General features: G+C 44.0%; 1 protein-coding gene across 1 annotated transcript in view; it reads right to left on the reverse strand.

Moving 5' to 3' along the window:
* Window positions 1–18,068, reverse strand: part of SUMF1 (sulfatase modifying factor 1) — a 31,158-nt gene continuing 13,090 nt past the window's right edge. Inside the window, exons 3-8 of the mRNA XM_010284293.1 lie at window positions 17,209–17,291; window positions 14,909–15,031; window positions 14,078–14,192; window positions 13,013–13,126; window positions 2,621–2,680; window positions 1–111 (exon numbers count right to left, since the gene is read on the reverse strand). Of these exons, the coding sequence (XP_010282595.1) occupies window positions 1–111; window positions 2,621–2,680; window positions 13,013–13,126; window positions 14,078–14,192; window positions 14,909–15,031; window positions 17,209–17,291 (606 nt within the window). The remainder of the gene's footprint in view (window positions 112–2,620; window positions 2,681–13,012; window positions 13,127–14,077; window positions 14,193–14,908; window positions 15,032–17,208; window positions 17,292–18,068) is intronic.

Below are 18,068 nucleotides of genomic sequence, written 5' to 3' on the forward strand. Positions count from 1 at the left end.
TCACTGTAGCTCCGGCAAGGCGTCTGCTGCGCAGCGGAATCCCAGATTCGAAGCGGAGCTGTCGGGCGTGTTCTGACTGCGGGCCGCGCAGCGATACCTGTAGCAGTAGGACTGGAGAAACAAGGGCAAGGGGGGAAAAGAGAGAACTTTAGAGCATATACAGCGTGGGTTTCCTGAGGCAAGAGTTCGTTACGTTAATACAGCAAAACATTTCAAATGCTGTTGGAAAGATCAATGAAGTGATCAAAATCACTGTTAGAAATACGGGAAATCCCACTGTATACAGAGCCCAGTTGCAGCTGATGCAGAAGGTAGTTTGAATGGCAAAGTGTCAACTAATAATATATCCTGCTCCCACAAAAAGCTAGAATATTCATTCTGCTTGTCCTCTTTTCACAGGAAAAGAGCGCGTCTCACTGCCTTGATCTGTGTATCTGTATACTCAGGGACGACTGGAAATGGAGAGGTACCGGCACCTGTCAGAAAACATTTCACTGAATGAGATACAACCAGAAAGGAGAAGCTGGAGGCAAACTCCTTCCCAGTATTCCTATGGCTAGCATTTTAGGGATGTTTACAATCAAGGTATAATCTGGACTGGTGGCTATGAAAATATTTACATTTAAAATTAAGCCACTGGTAAAATGATTCACAGCATTTCAGATACTCCTAGTAGACAGCTTTGAACACCGTCCTCTTCCAGAACGGGCTGCAATCACACAGCAGCTGCCTCTCAGAAAACGCAAGGAGGAACCATCGTCACCATTTCATTTCTTTAAGTGAGAGGGGAGTACAAGATCATTTGACATTTGTCCTCACACCCATCAGATACAGCTATTTGAGGCCACTGATGTGTGTCGGTGGGAAATATCTCTGTGCTTTTATTCACGGTATTTTCCATCTTGTGCTTGTAAGATTTGGTATTTCTGTGATAGACCAATTTAGATCAAAAATGTCATCTTAAAAGTTGCAGAAAAGGACTGCTGTGGGGTGCTCTGCACAAGTTGTTGTGAGAAAGGCTGTTAACTTACAACCAAATGAATCTAAACGGGACAAGGTCAGACATCTTTACAGCAAGACACTGGTCTATAACATGTTATATGGCCATACATACAGCCATACATGGCTGTTACAGATTTGGCCATGTCTCAGTGCAGGTTAATACACTTACAGTCCTTGAAAATAGAAAAACCTGTGCTATTCACGGTGCTACAGGTTCTCAGTTACCTGACATTAGGAACGGTGGTTTCCAAACTGCAGAACTAAGCAGTTTAAGCAGTTTGCTACGGGGTGGCAGAGGAGAAGGTAGTTTTCCTCCTTTAAACCCAGATCCCTTTCAGGAGTTTTAGCACAGCTACTGAACAGTTCAATTTGTACAAGGGTGGTGACAGCTGAAACGGGCTCTGTCATCAAGGGACCCACCCTGTGAACCACACCATCCCTGCAGCGGCAGGAGGTCACCCAGGTGTTTATCTCCATGAGTTAACAGTATCTCCACCTGAAGACGTTCAAACAACAGTTGGTCACCAGCTCTTGCATAGCAGCACAGAGCCAGGGGATGCTCTGAGGATGGTGCACGCTGCCGCTCTCCCGCTGCAGAGGTCCACCCTAACCCTGACCACTGCACCGCAGGATTGAGAAGCTGAGCTGTTTATAAATAAAAGTAGCTGCTAAGCGTACATGTAAAAAGCTGCAAACTGTAGCTTTTGTCACCTCAGAGAGGTAGAACAGCAGTAGAATAGATTAGTCTGAATAGATGTTTAGGCACCTAATAAAGAGCCCTTCTACCAATAGTATTCAGTGGGGTTTTTGGTCTTGGTACACAGCCTAGTTTTATCACCTACAAAAAAGACTAGGACAGACTAGAATCTTCACAAGCTTTTAAAATGGGTCACATTATTCATCACTGAAGTCTATTCCAGTGTTAATTTAATCAAAACTGCTAATTAACATCTGACATTGCTTTCACCCAAGAAGGAAATCAGTGTAGAAAATGGGATCTCTCTGTAGAAAATTTAATCTAATTATGAGAATGATTTGCCAGCTGCAGGCTTTGAAAGGGAAAAAGAACAGGACAGCTTTAATGAAAAAGGAGATCTACAATGAGAATTTTTTCCAGCACGGAGTGAACAGTTTAAAACATGATTTATGTGATGAACAGCTACTGTGCTGTGGTGGTAACCAGACTTCTCAGAAGAATTTCAAGACTAAGCTGAAACACTCATCTCCCAGCAATCTTTCCGCTAACACCTGATATCCTTTCTGGATCAAGAATCGTTCTAAAACTAGAAAGTTACATCTGTACTTTCTACTTTTACAAGTTTCACTCAAGCGCTATAACACAAATAGCATTAGAGGCATACATCAATTTTAACTTCTACATCAAAAAAAACCCCAACCCACAACCATAATGGGTAAAGCAGTTTGTTGTTAGCTTGGAATTAAAACAAACAAAGAATTCCTTAATGCCATTAGGTATTGCTCTTCCTCAAATTGCATTAAACCCCTTAACAAGCATCCAGACTGCCAGGAAGCTCTGTCAGGAGGTCCTTTCACAGTTGAGTCAGGTGCTTTCAGAGGAAAGATCAATATGAAAATACCACAGGCTTTTTCACGTTACCTTGTGGCACATATAGGATCCACCCTTCTTCACCCTGTCTGTCCCTGATGAGGGCCCTTTCTGTGGAAGAAAAGTCAGTTAGTATTTTTCACATATATATGTGTATGTGTGTATATAATGGTTAGTATTCATGGAAGAACAATTGCCAATTACAGGGTAAAGGTTAAAGGCTGTAAGAATAGGGAGATGGGTAAGGAGCAGCCGTAAATATTCACAGTAAACAAATTTCAGCTAAGTCTGTCCGAACCAGAAAGCTTGAAATAATTATGCTGTAAAAGACTTGCAGACAGGTGAGAGTAATTGTTCTGCCTCCCCACTGCTGCAAATATTTAACATTCAAGTTGCTGCCCACTGGCCAAGAGGGCTTTGTTTCTGTAAAGCACCTGACAGTACGCTGTAAAAAGAACAGTGGCCGTCCTGAGACCCTACTGATCTTTGAGAACAGGTAAGTCTCTGGAGTTTCAGACTTTTCCTCATGAGATTAGGAAGTTTTCACACACCAGCCTGCACATGTAGTGAAATCTGTCATTCCCATCAGTTCCACTGCTGTGAAACAAATGTTTGCGAGCCCATGAGCCTCCAACGGAACGTGGAGAGCGTCCACTCTTCTCGATGCAGTTGCACTGTTCGGTGGCCAGCTGTGATGAGGGGCTGCAATGCCCCATTTTTGGTGCTTACTCTCTTTCCAGTCCAAAATCAAGTCTGAAACCCAAGTTAGTGACTGTGCAGCAAGACATTCTGTATCATCTCCCAGTCACCAGGTGATAAATTGGTAATCATCTGGGATCATGAGAGCTAAAAAGGTCTGCAGAGAGCACTGTGGTTACGAGCAACAATTTAGTAATTGCACATACATTTGCAGTGTAATGTGTGTGATTTATTCGAAGTGCTCAGGAAATTGGCCCTAGAACTGATTTAACAAGGTTATTTCACTCTTCTTTTTCAATTCCAACTCCAAAGCATGGCCTAATAGTTCAAGGAGAAAGCTGGGCTTCCTTGGTAACACACTCTTTTGCTTGCTTTGATGCATATTTATTACAAAGGTGAACAATTCTCCCGCTTCATTCCTTTCAGCTGTGGAAGTTACTACTGCACTCATCCAACTCTCGGAGATTAATGCTATACTTTATGTTTCCACTGTTGATACCAAATATTCTTAATGCTTTCTACACTCCACATTCATTGAAAAGCTACTTTTAGGACACAGCCACAAGAATATCTGTCTTATGGAAGTGACAAACAAGATGCAGAAAATAATTTACGTTTTATTAGTTAAGTGGCAAGTCAGGCCACAAAGAATCCTCTCGAAGTTGTAGGATTTGCATGGATTTCTATTTCTGTACATGTTAGGCTAGCATGCAACATTTTCTTATCATGTACAAGTCTTCCAATAAAGAATTTTTCACATAACTGGAGGTCGAAGCTGTTTCTTGACTGGTTGGTAGGGTGTCTAAATCAAGTCTGTATTTCTAGACAAAACCTTATTCCACAAATTTTCCTGATACAGGTGGAAAGACTTGTGATGTTCTCCAAAATCCCTGCATTTTCTGCTAAGACCATTACCTATATCAAAAAAATATAGGTTGCAAGAAAGTCATCAGCCCAGTTTTTAAGCTATTAGGAAAAAAGTATGCATCGCTACAGAGTATGTAAATGATGTAAACCAGTATCATTAAAAGAAACATAATAGGTTAAAAACAGACAATTGCTGAAAAAGAAATTCTGCCAGTTATTTCGTCTCCTCCTGTCCAACAGCCAGCCGTGCATCCTGCAGTAGCTGAAGGGTGCTGTGCGTTCTGCAAAGCCGTAAGAACAAGGCCTTGACCAATATAAATGCCGTCACCACAGAAAAATTTCACTTCTATGGCATCTCCTGAATACAAGCATAATTCCCCTTTCAGAGGCAGGTTCCTAAAGAGGGGCTTTCCCAGGAATGACACCAGCTTTCCTCAAGGAAAGCGATGACCGGTTGGTTACACCTGGTCATCGCGCTGTCCTACCCTCTATTGAGGGATATAGTCGCCTCCCACCCAGCTCCTGCATTACCAGAGGTGAAGTTCTAGAAGAATCACCACGAGACAAGTATTTGCAGCACTGAGTATAAGTCTCAAGGACTGTAAGAAAGCCAAACCAGAAAGTTGATGCTGGTGCTACGGGAGCTACTGACTGCACGCGAGTTGGACTGCTTTGCCAGGCTTCGTATCGAAATCTCAGCGTACTGAAACTTCAGCAGCTTCACAGTTACTGTAAAAGTTTACACAAGATGGGCAAAAAAGAATTTGACCTACTACTGCATTTAATACTCTTCAAATACTTAAGGGAAAACATGCCCAGAGGCAGTGTCCGCTCATTTCCCAGCCAGGGTGCTCCTCCACAGGATGGGCTTACTCCATTTCCAAGGTCTCTGGAAACTGTCTTCACAAAACCAGCATGCAGGTGCACGGAGCCCCGCTCTAAGATAAGCCACTAACAAGCACAATCAACCCAACAGCCTGTTAATCTCATTTTAAGGGAAGCCAGGGTAGAGCCAGCTAGAATAAAACAGACCTAAAAAAAAAGAAATACATGAGAACAAGAAAAAACAGAGAACAATGGAGCTGTTGAGCAGGATTTCCCATTAAAAACTGTAATGCAAATACAGAGCAGCAACCTTTGCTATTAGGGCCAAAGTAACTTTTATAAACTAAGAGCAGCATGCTAATCTAGGATTAGAAGGTTTATTGTCCAAGCATACGATTATTGCATGTTTCAGCAGTTATACGAGCATAACATATACTGAAGAAGCATGTGAACCAGAGAAAATGGTAATTGCATAAGCTCTTTTTATTAATTACTAGTAACTTCTGCCAGACAAAAATTGAGCAAAGATTCTCTCGTAACAACCCCAAAGTTTAACTGAAACCCCCCCCAGCCTCTGAAACAAGATTACAGCAGTGAAGCATTTTTTTACCACCTGCAAAAATCTGGTATAGTGTTCTCCGATAATCTGTTCTATGACAAAACACTTGAAAATTCACTGAAGATAACAAGTTCATCGTAAAACAACTGGGAAATTTCTTGGGAAAGCAGAAAGCCACTAGACATTAGTTGGAGAAACAATCCCTGCCTGTTTGACAACTGTCTATGGGCTACAATTTAATTCTCTTGATGTTGACATTTCCCTGTCTTGCTCTGCAGTTTAGCAAAGGAAAAGGTGAAAAGAAGTTGGGATAATCATGTTTCCCTATAGCTGTATCCAGCTACTTACATATGGACAAAATCAAACACACAAGCAGCTGTACGCAAGAGACCAACTCGATTGATACCTTCTCAGCTCGCGACTGCACTCAAATTGGGGCGGGTTAGAAAAGAACCCCAGAGCCTCAGAAGGTAGGGCACACTGAATTCAGTTCTCCTTCCTAGTGTCAAAAATGCCACGTACAAAAACTCGCAGTCTCATTTGAAGGCTACTGTGGAGTTAAAATTAGAACCGCAGCGAACACGGCAGGCAGCAACTGCGCTTCCGTTCAGCTCCTCTGCCAAAGGCACCACCGATTGCCTCGGTCCCCAGCAAAGCCACGCGGGCTGATCCGAAAGCGACCAAAATTCAGTGAAAGAGACGTTCTTATTCCAGACCGATGAGCATCCCTGTCACCACTTACGCTGTTGGAATGGGGTGTTGTGTTTCCTTTCTGTAATGGTTTGCTTGTGCATCCTGCGCAAGCTCCCTGCTTTGAAGGCCGAGGACTTCAAATTCCCCAGACGATTCATCAGCAGCCCAGCAGCCACGGGCTGTATTTGCATTCCGGCACTTCAGGAGCCCTTTACCACAGCTCCCGACCAATTCCCAGCTCGGCCACTGCGAGAAAGCTCAGGGCAAGCAGCTGTCCTCGCCCTGGGCTGCCTGCTGCCTGCCTTCGGTACCGGTACCGCTCCCTCCACCCCAGCCGCCTCTAAGAAACCCCCAACGCGCCACGTGCGGGAAGAAGCCACCCGGACTCTATTTCCTGAGCGCATGAAGTTGAACCATTTTGTCCGGGTAGGTAGAAAGGTGCTGCAGCTCCTTGGTCTACCTGCAGCGTGATCCGTCTCCGTTATCCAAAACAAGCCCCAACTCCCAGCTCCAAACTGAGAGCAAGGAAGCAGCCGAGACCCCACAGACAAACTGGAATGAGAGATTTCCATTTCCTGAGGGGTGTTAAGAGCTGGGTGTCCCTCACCCGCAACACCCCGCTTGTGAGGCTGTACGCAGGAGATGCACGCGTGCCCTTCTGACCAGGGGCCTTTTCTCCGGGTGGTCTTTCTCCTGCCTACACCACTTGCTCAACCTTTCTCTTGTTTCACAAAGCACCTTAGCAGTCCTTACACCTGCAGATGCAGCAATGTAAGCTCATTCCTGTCTGAGTGCTGGCTGCTTAGAGAATACTGCAAAACCCAACCACACCCCGGGCAACCTCACTGCTTTGTCATCCACAGAGCTACACAGACTTCAGGTATGGCACCCCAAAGGCCAAGATCCCTCCCGTCAACAGCTTTTCTGGAATCATGCATGCATTTAACAGCGTGGTAGAGTAAGGGTGTACAACCATTATCTAACTTTGGCCAATGTTCCAGCTCAATACCACATATTTCTTGTAATTAAAAAAACAAGGAGAAAGCCTGCAATGTTAGTATTTGCTCATGCTTGTGGCTTTCTCACACATAAAGGAAACCTGCTTTGGTTGTCCTTACACATAATAAAAACTAATCACAGCACCGCCATTAAGGTCACACTTGATTAAAACAAGTAAATCATTCTTCCATCAAACGATATTGTTTCATGCCATTATCGGAAGAAGTGTACCATCTGATATGGGACTGGAAGGACATTTGCCGTCCGTAGGTGGAGAGCCAGAGCTGTCCAGACTTTGATCCCAGATTTAAAGAACAGAATTTACTGCACATTGACAAGTTTGGTTTGTAGTATAACGTAACTGACACATTACTGTCTGACTGCATAATTAAAAGTGCTTCTGTATTCAATTACCAACACTTACAAGTAAGATTATTCTTTTAAAAGTTATTAAAATACATCATAGAAGCTTTTTTTATAAATTTAAAAAGACAGATTTATTTCTTTCCTTACATCAAACTAACGCTTTCTGACATTACATCACAATTTTCCATGCCACGGCCACTCTGTTTTCAACAGAGAACTGCAGGTCGTAAGCAGATATGCACTGTGTACAAAATATCTGAGCCAGAAGTCACTACAATTAAAATGGCCCCATAAAGGGATCGGGGTTTGACTCATCTCTCACACACACTTGGCTACTGCCTGCCAAATGATCATTTATATTTTTAAAGCAAGCAAAAAACCCCACAATCCTGGTGCTTCCAAGTCTTGCCCTCATGCACCAAATAGCAGCCCCAAGATGTACTAAAGAAACATTTTTTTGGTGAGTTTGTCTTAAACTGGGGATTTTTTTTCCACTCGTGAGAAAAATCAGCCCAGAAGCACTTATTTCTGACAGCAGGAGCGCTCTGGCTTTTCACGCATTGCCAGTACCGGAGGAGGTGAAGTAACAGCTTTACGTTTTCTTAAGTGGATTTTATAATTCCTTCCAAACAGAGTTTGACCACCCCAAAAATCACTTCACCTTCGTGATTAAGACACGCTGCAAGACTGTCTTTGTACTGCGATGTGGCCCCATTCTGTGCGGCTCCAAGATGTCCTCAAGTGCAAGCGGAACAGTTTCAGAAACAGCAGCAAGGCAGCTGGCTCCTTGATCTCCTGGCACTTACTCAAGTAAAGAATCCCTTAATAAAGCATCCCCATAATGCACAGTGAGTACTGGAGAACAGCCATGGCAGATAGTCTGGCACCTTAAATCTAAATGCACGACAAAGTTCTGCTTGGAAAGGCTTTCAGTGATGAGTGAACACAGACTATAGACAAGAACTGTGCTGAGAGGCGAGGGAAGTTAGAAGGACAGGTCGCAATTGAGACATTCTATTCCACTTGAAATTCAGGAAGTTTAGAAGTTTCTTCCATTTCCGTGTGTGAAAGTTTTCCCCCAACAGCTGTTTTAGATCTGGCTTATTCTGGATTCCTGATATAGGAAATTTCCCCTGGACTAGCCTGCTGCACCAAGCCAATGTTACTGGCTTGGACGCTTCCCATTATCTTCTGGAAGAGTAAGCAGCCCACTATCTCACACGAAATCGAGGGGCCATTCACTGCGTTCCAGATGACAGGCAAGGTCATTCACTATATACAACTTGTTACTTAAAGCCCTTCCAAATACAATACTGTTTATTTGCTTTCCCAGTTAGTCTAAGTACGGTACACTAATCTCCACTCATCCTGTATGCTTGTAAAATGGGGAAGACTTTCATTTGCTGAAGTCAAAAAATGAACAGACATTTGCAGCCCATTAGACAAGCTGATGAGAAGTAGAATTCAGAATAAAAGCCACTTGCTCCTGCCTGTTTTGAACAGCCACAACTACTATACAAGTAAGTGTCTGAACTAGAACAGTTGAGACGACTTTTAGTTGTAGAAGTGTCTAATTAAATTCTTTAAGAAAGGTCTTGTACAAACAAGTCTCCAGTCACGCTAAAGCTCTGCTCTTAAAAGTTATATCCGTAACATATTATGATGCCTTTCGGTGCCACTAACTTCAAAGTCCTGGCTGCATCCCAAACTCCCCGCTCTTGCTAACGGTGTCTGGCCTTCCTGGCACTTCACAGCTTACAATTTCAAGGACACAGTACCAAGTTCTACATTCTATACGCTTCTTGAGCTGCACAAAAATCTTCTCAGGTTTGTTTATTTGGTTTCAATACTTACCTGCACAGGTCCTACACCTAACAGTGTTCTTCCTCTTCTTTGTTTGTTCCATTGTTACAGCATAATTTAAATCTAATACCTTAAAAAGTAGCAAATGACTCACAAAGCACTTTCAGGTGTCCCAGTTTATTTTTGCTCTTGGTAATTATTTGTGAACACAAGCTAATCAATTACGAGGCGGCAAGGCGGGGGGGGGGAAGAATCTGTGTGCAAAATTCCATACATTCCTTGTAACCAATCCACAGTACACCCAAAATCTCTCCAGTACTAGAAAACTGCTTTGAGGATTTCAGATGTTAAACTAAATATGTTAAAAAAAAAAACTTCCACTAAGCTCTGACCCTGTAGAAGAACTCCTAGTCTTTTAGGCAGACAGAACACATCCTATATATAGGTTACGCTGACTTGTACTCTGGAGAGACTTAAGAGATTGGCTCTGATAGATATGGTGCTAATCATTTTTAATGTCTCAGAAGATACTGCAGCCTGGCTATTTTGGGACACCTTTTCACATTATGAGATTCAGTTTCCTTATCCATTTAATCAGAAAAACCCTTTGGAATTCACTTTGAAGTGCTCTGCCTCAGACACTAAATTCTGACCGTTACTTACCCACTGAAAAAACCCTAAAAGCATCACTGTTAACACCTAATTTGTAAAAACTTTCTGAAGCGTCTGCAAAAATGTTTGTGCGGAGTTTGAAAACCCAAGCAGACTCACGGCCACTTACGTACCGACAGAGCGCGAGAGTCACACGACGCTCGTTTCTCACATCACCTTAAGCCAGCGCTGAAGCACTGCTGCATTGACATTATGAACACAAAATGTCTCATTTAAATAAGTCATTCTAATGAAGGTGCACCACTGCGGTACTTAAGAAAAGGGAGGGTTTTTTCCGAAGCATCGTACCACAGTAGCTGTAGTTCAGCAAAACACACTGTTCTAGCGAGCTGCATTTTGTGCAACTGGGACAAGTTGGGAAGGCTGACACAGGCAGAGAAATCTCTCTTTCTTCATAAAACAAAGTAAGATGAAGTTAAGTAGCACCAATGGATTAGCTGGAAGCTACAGTTTGGATAAAGACTCCCAGAGGTCCTTTCCGTTATTACCACAATAACTTCCACATAAATTAGTTGTTTCATGCTTTGCACCTACCAAAGCCAGTCATCTTACACGAAAAAAAGCTCTAAGACTGTGCCAGTGATGACACGGAGGCTTTAAGAGATATCTCTTTAAAGAAATGATGCACATGACATTACCCTAACCGACAGACAAAAACAAACAGAAAACTCCAGAACTGCAGAACACACCTAGGTGCAACAGACCTGAGACCCTGAACTTGGAAGTTCTATATAGACACAGCATCAGAAGTGTTTCGATTCTCCAGACTCGGCCTGGTTACTCCATTTTTCCTCTCGGTGTTGCCACTTCTTGCCAGGCAAGACGACTTCTAGAGAGCTGTGCGCTTCTCCCTGCCCCGAGGGGTCACTGGACAAACTGGAGCAGCCGTCAGGCAACGGGGCCAACCGCAACATGCTACGAACCGCCCGACCTGCGCGCTCTGCCAGGACGCAGACGCCGTTTGTCTCTGAAAGGGTGCGGGTGGGCGAGCAGTCCTTGCCCCCTGCCCCCGTTACGGCAGCCTGTGCCCATCACGGTGCACTGGTTCCGCGCACGGAGGTGAAGCTTCAAGAGAGAGAAGAGGGGCGAAGCAGAAGTTTCCATGGCCAGTGACCACACGGTCCGGGACGGAAAGCTCAGCCTTGCTCTCTCCCTTCCTCCTCCCCTGACTTACCACTTGTCACCTACTCTGACAAGGGCAACGTTGCTATGTTTATTGTTCTTCACTTTCATGCAAATTCACATTCTGCTAGCTACTCAACACTTCATCTTTAGAAATATTGCTCTTAAGCTGGCCTTGTTTCCATCCATAAGGTAAAAAAAACCCGGTATCCTTAGTTGCATATAAAACATCCAGCAGAATGGAAACAGGATTGCAAGAGAGCAGATGTTTCTTTCCTAATCAATCAGTATGCAAAAAGGAAAAAATAATCTAAAGAATCAGTTTAATAATCTGAAGAATGCTAAGTGTAAGTTCCACATAAGTTGCTGCTGTGGATGTACGCAGGCCGTGAGTCAGTGTCGGCAAGAGACAGGTGTGTTTATCCACGCAGCACATATTTCTATTATTGCCGAATTACAGAAGCTGGCAGAAAATTTTGACTACTGTGAAATATTTAAACCACATCACACGAATTCGTGCAGCGTGTGAGAAAGGTAGTAGATGGAGATACAAGATGGCCAAGGTCCCAAAGGAAAAGGAGGTTCTTTAGCCACTGCTAGGCCACCGAGACTGCCTCTCAACAAAGATTAGAGAACAGTCCATCCTATTTTAAATCAAACAAGAAAAAAGCTACAGTGCCAAGCATTTCAGTTACCTGGGAGGATGTATGTAGTGCACTCTGACACAGAGCTGAAGTCACTACAGAGACCTGTGGTATCTTACTGGGATACAGGTAACCCGAAACTGGCCACTGTGACTGGTATGGGTTAGGAGGTCTCCAGATGCTCCATCAGTGTGACAGAACTGCTAGCACAGATCTAGAGCTACCTAGATCCCACCATGAGTCTGATTTCTCTTCCTAGACACATCCTCCTGGAAGAACAGCAGAAAGTCAACCTCTGCAATGTGCAGAAGGTCAACCTCTGCTATGTGCAGAACAGCAAAAAAAAAAGTTTAGCAAGTTCCTCAAGCTACTTCCAATTGCTGACTTGCGAAAGGCCTCCAATTATGTCCAGCGAACCAAGGACAGACTACACATAGCATAAGAGGCCACAGCACGGGGATACTCTAATCCTGCAGCAGATTGCTCCTGCCCTGTGAAGTTTAATTGATTTTCTCATTATAGACAACTGTGTCTGAACAAAACAAGCTCTGAGAGCAGAGCAGTGCTTTTCTCAGATTTAGTCATCCTGGATCAATGAGAGAACAGGAGATGTAATGCTAGAACTTGAATCTGCTGAGAGATACTGCATGAGAAACCCCACATACAAAGCTTACCCTGCAGGACCTCTTTCTCTGCCTGCCACACAGAAAACCAAAGATTAACCTCTCAAAGCCTGGTAAGCTACTTCTCCCCATAAACTTCAGCTTATTGCATGCTGAGTTTTAAACAAGCTAGTAGAAGCCATAAAGGTAACTCACACCGGTTTGTTCTCTACCTGGGGGCGGGGAAGAGTACTACAGCTTGTAGCAACATAAACTAACAAAATACCTTCCTGTTTGTTTTATTTATAGTAATTCCACTGCATTGGTGAGTTCTTGATTCGTGTTATACGATGCCAGTTTGGAAGTATTCAGCTGCTAACCAGCGGTGGAGGCCTGAATAAAGTTGCAGTACAGCACTACAATTCCAGAGTTGATGACTTGCAGTGTGATACTTCCCAATTCACCAGAACACAGCCCATCCCACCCCAGACACAGCAGAGAGAAGCAAAGAACAGTCGGTTTTCAGACGGCAACCAGATCAGAGTAGCAAGAAGGAATTCTATACTTCATGTGATGTCAATAAAATACTTACAGGGTTGTGAACTTCATCTGTTGAATGATGAACAGCCCACCAGTCAGACGTCCATTCCCAGGCATTTCCTACGATGTTGTACAAGCCGTATCCATTGGGAGGAAAGGCGGTGACCTATGCAAGATACAGAACCCAAGTGCCAGTTCTGTAAACCTCCACATGAAGTAAGGTGTTTCATCCTTAAGACCAGTCTGCTGAAGGTGCATTTGTCTTTATTAGGAGCTTCTGCCTTCCCACCTCCAAAGCAGACACCAAATCAGCAGTGCAGATCTCTAACACTTTTACGTATTCCTTTTAAATGAAATGGAACAAAAGAATTAACTATTATCATCCTCAGTGTTCTCAGCTCCACATCTGCAATATGGCCCATAGCACCTTCTCACTGGTTTTGGAGACTGATCCCCTAAAGAGAGGCACTGCTTGACCAACGCACACAGACCCGTACATAGCATCAGTCATCTGACCTCCATGCCCATGCTTACAACTTCCAGATTCCCCTTCCCAACAAAAGAATGCAAGAGTGACTGTCATGGCATGCATATGCAGATTTCTCTGCCAATGAAACTTTTTGGACTTACCTTAACTACCATTTAATAATTCATTCACATCCTGAATTGCCTTTAAAATACTACCCCATTGTTTGCCATAGACGGAGTCAACCTTTCCAAAACGGGATGTTTCATTTCTTTTAAACTATTGCACTATTTTTGTGCCTCAGGAACAACTACTCAAAAAATGAAAGTGCAAAAAATTGTAATGCCAAAAGTGCAAGCAGGAAGTACTTCAGCATCTGACTCAAAACTGACTGGAAAGGGAGAAAAGAGGTCAGCTTGAGAGGAACCAAAAGTTAAAATTAAAGTAATCTTTACTTTTCAATTAGCTTTTAAAAAGTGTCCCTTGGTGGTACTCAAGCCTGCAGTGAAATATACTGCAACTTTAAAAATCTAAAGGTGAAAGAGTAGAGGAATGGAAAACAGCCATGGCTCATTGTGTTGAACACAGACCTCAATTTCAGCACGACTAAGTTCACTTCCGTACAATTAATTCACTGTCAGACCCACTTACAGGCGCAGTTCCTTTGTACCCATCTTCTGCAGTGTTGTTAGTTGGGAACACTCCCTGCCAGATATTGGCATAATGCTGACCCTTTGGCTGAAGCTTGTTGCCCCATGGGAAAAGTCTGTTGAAAGACATACAGAAGAACAGTTGTCAAAATCTTATCTTTTTAAATAAATGAAGTGAGAAAAAAAAAAAAAGGACAAACACCACACAGGGCCCTTCTTCCTCATCTTACCCTGGAGAAGTGTTTGTTATAGTTTTTCCATTCGTACCAACACCTCGCAAGCTGTCAAGGCGAGCGGGGGTTCTGCGAGGACAATGTACGCGCGGAGGAGGGAAAGGCAGCACTGCCCTGTGCACTGTGTAGCCCAGGACCCAGGATGGAGAAGACCTAGGCCCGTTAGTCACCCCGCTTCCCGAGCCCACAGCCAGGTAACAGGTGGGTCCCGTGGCCCTAGAGCTGCTGTGATGTAGTTATTCACTTCTTCACCTCTTCTGCAACCCTTTCGGCCTTGGCGCTACGGTCCTTCGCTACACCTTTCATCTCCTGCAACAGCAGCAGTCCCGTGTCTTGGCATCTCGTCGCGCCTCCTGCTCTCTCGGGCTCTCTGCATTCTCCTCCCATTACAGAGTTCAGATTACGACATACCATTTAGGTATGCAAGGAAATCCACTTACCTAAAGGAGTCTCTTCAGAGTACAGCACCGTTATACCTACCACAGATGTGCGTACGACGCAAGAAAGAGACACTGAGTGTAATAAAACCCACACAACGCTTCCTTATCTAGTAAATACCGGTTGTTAACATTGATCAAGGACAGATTTGTGACAAGTACCTATTTTCCAGGCCCCCCCGACAGCTGTATTCCCATTCAGCCTCAGTTGGTAATCGTTTCCCTGCCCAAGTGCAGAACGCCACAGCATCATTCCAGGAAACATGAAGAACTGGATGATCCATTCTGGGGAACAAAATAAACAGGACGAGATCATCAGCAGAACTAGGCAATCTCACAGCTATAGAGCACAAGCACTTAATGAAACTCTTTTAGAGATGGCCACAAAAGACGGTGAGGAAGTTCCCAATTCGGATACAACCGGACAAGGTATCAGGTCACTTTTATAGAAAATCAGCTCTTCAAAGAAAGACAGCAAGACACTGGAAAGGAAATGCAGCCATCAGCGAAAAACAAGGAAGAGAAAAAAAATAACTTCTGTTTTTTTGATCACGTTTTTACATACAGCTCTCTACGGTTAACGGAGTCATTTGTGGCTCGTGCTTTCCCATTGTCTCACCTCAGAAACCTGCTGCACGCAGGAGCCAGTGAAGATCTATCAATAACCTGGCTTCTGCACGAACACAGGTGCTCAGAGACCCCAAGGCAGACACGGAAGGCCTGCAGCTTTACCACTCCCTGCTAGGCTAGTTTAACGGTATCTTAACAAGAAACCAAGATCCTCAGTAGGAGAGTTGACATTGCAGTTGAACAGCAAATGCTCTTCACTCCCCTGTGCTCTCTTCCCTTTGCTGCAGGTTTTTCTTTGCTGTCAGTTGTGGGGTTTTTGAGGGAGAGGTGGGATGAGAGTCCTTACTCTTAGCAACATCACCTTTTGCAGCACCCAGTCCAGGAAACAGTGAACTGCAGAAATTTAACAATAAAGGATTTCTCTTTGGGTGTTTCAAACAGTCCACAGTTTACACAAAAGCTCCCGTATTTCCTTTGCTTTGGTTCCAGCATTGCCCTTATAATCCTGGTCTCTTCTTCCAGAAAACGAGGAGAAATGCCTAGTCATTCTTGTCACAAGGATCCTCCCCAGCCAAGCCTCTAATAGACCAAAACTCTTCAAGAGCTGAGGGTACTGGTCCAGAAGACTTCCTGTTAACTTATCTTTCCTGCCTCAATTAGCCAGCCAGCGTATGCCTGGTGGCCCACACGGCTACTTCTGTGGGGCGAGTTCACCAGCAGTTGTACTAGGCCAGGTTTGCACCACACTTCTACAAGACCAGATTTACATGGCAGGTTTCCAGCTCTCATCCGCTGACTGTGACCTAAATTCCTCTGTCTCCCCCCAACAATGCCTCCTGATACTATCTCTATTTTTGCCTCAGATAATTCTTTCACTGCCCTTGGAGAACAGACAACGGACTTGTTACTAAGCAGTTCAGCCATCAGATGATGTTACACTAACACAGCCCTGTCCTTAGAGGACTCAAAAACATGCCAGCATCTACTAGATCTAGGCTAGAGAGCCTGACTTCATTTCAAACAGCAGTTTTGAAACTTTAAGTAGTCAACTAAGGCAGCTAGTGCCAACGTCATTGATGCCTGCCTAGTGAGAGAAAGAGCTGCAATGGAAGAGGTCCCAAATGAAGACAGTCACATCCAAGTAAGCATACAGTAACATACATGACTGAACAATGGCTTTCAGCATGTGCAACCCAGGGCTAGTTCTGCAGCGTCCATAAAAAGCACCTGAGAATAATGAAGCCTTCTCATTTTCTAGGCATAAAATTCATTCCACTTCAGAATGGAAGGAGACTGGATAAAGACATGGAGCAGCAAGTTTCAGGGTTCATGCTAGCAAAGCTTGGCACTAACTGTAGGCTGTTAAGAAAAAGTACAGTCTTCCAAAGCATTTAGGGTTTCTAGATAATCGCAACTGATTTTCCACAATAATCAGATCACAAAGTCAGAATACAATAAAAAAAGCACAAAACTCTTCAGTCATCTGCTGCCAGAGAGATAACCCTTCAAATCCCAGACGGAGGACACGCTACACAGACTCCCAAGTACGCATGCAGCTAGTATGTAGTTTTTCTCTCCAAAACCAGATCTCCACTGAATGCTCTGAAGTTACTGACCCTCTAAAGATCTACTGTTTCACTGCCGATACACAGATGTGCTTCAGCGTGTTTTCTATTGACATTTCAGTGTGGTCTCTCTTCCCTCGGGTGGAAAGTGATTATAGACCTTTTTGAAATAACGTCATTGACCATATGACCACTGCATATTGCATGCAACACACTAGAGACAGGAAAATAGTCGTAGAAGCAGCAGCAAGCAGGTTACTAACTAAAAACCCTTTCTTGCACCCCTGTTCCTGGTGTATTATGATTGAATGGTCATATATGGCTTACCTGTTGGAGATACTGGAGTCAGGACCCTCAGGGTGCTTCCAGTTGGCTTCCTTCACGGGCAGCCACCAGGGAGCAGCTGCAACCTGAAAAGGGGCAAGAATAGCCAGTGAAGAAGGCTTAAATTCCCAGGTAAAGGCTATTCTGAAAGATGACCGTGTGACAGCAAGCTACCAAGCTTGCACTCACTACTCATGGCTCTGCCTGCAGCGGATTGACCTATTACTCTGACCAAGAAGGTCAGACAAGCAAGAAGGAGACCAAATCCTGAGCATACTGTGCTGAAGCGCTGCCCTCTGGCCACCTCGCCTTCCCTTCTACATTTTCTCATCTGCGGGTCTGGTACAAGGTAGTTTATTTTCTTCAAAGGCACAGCCTTCAGCACACTACCTGTGGTGGACCAGACTGTCCTCTCAGAAATTCTCAGTTCTTCACCTCTTTTATGCCAAGAACACTCCGACGGTAGCGGCTGAAGGAGTTCATCTGGAACAGTACAGTTTTACTCTATTCTTTTACAACAGTATGCCCACAGTACAGTTAAAACCATTAACCTCCTGGCTGACTCCAGTGTGACACATTCTGCAGAGACGATAAAAAAAAAGACAGTTTTGGCTTAAAAAGAATTTTCATCCCAATTATTTGCTCCCTAGACTTAGTGTCTTGGAATAACGAAAACAAAATCCCGATAACATCCTTTAACTAGGGTCAAAACAAGCATCTTGCAACACATTTGCTTTCCAGTTAATTAACTCAGTGAGCTGATCTTAAATTATTTGCTATCAGCTTCCAGAAGGTGGAGACAGAAGAGCCACAGAGTCAAGTGAAGCCTTTTTTTTCCCTCCCACTTGGTTTGCTGAGCAAGC

The sequence above is a fragment of the Phaethon lepturus genome, unplaced genomic scaffold, assembly GCF_000687285.1.
Source record: "Phaethon lepturus isolate BGI_N335 unplaced genomic scaffold, ASM68728v1 scaffold41993, whole genome shotgun sequence".
Lineage (NCBI taxonomy): Eukaryota > Metazoa > Chordata > Aves > Phaethontiformes > Phaethontidae > Phaethon > Phaethon lepturus.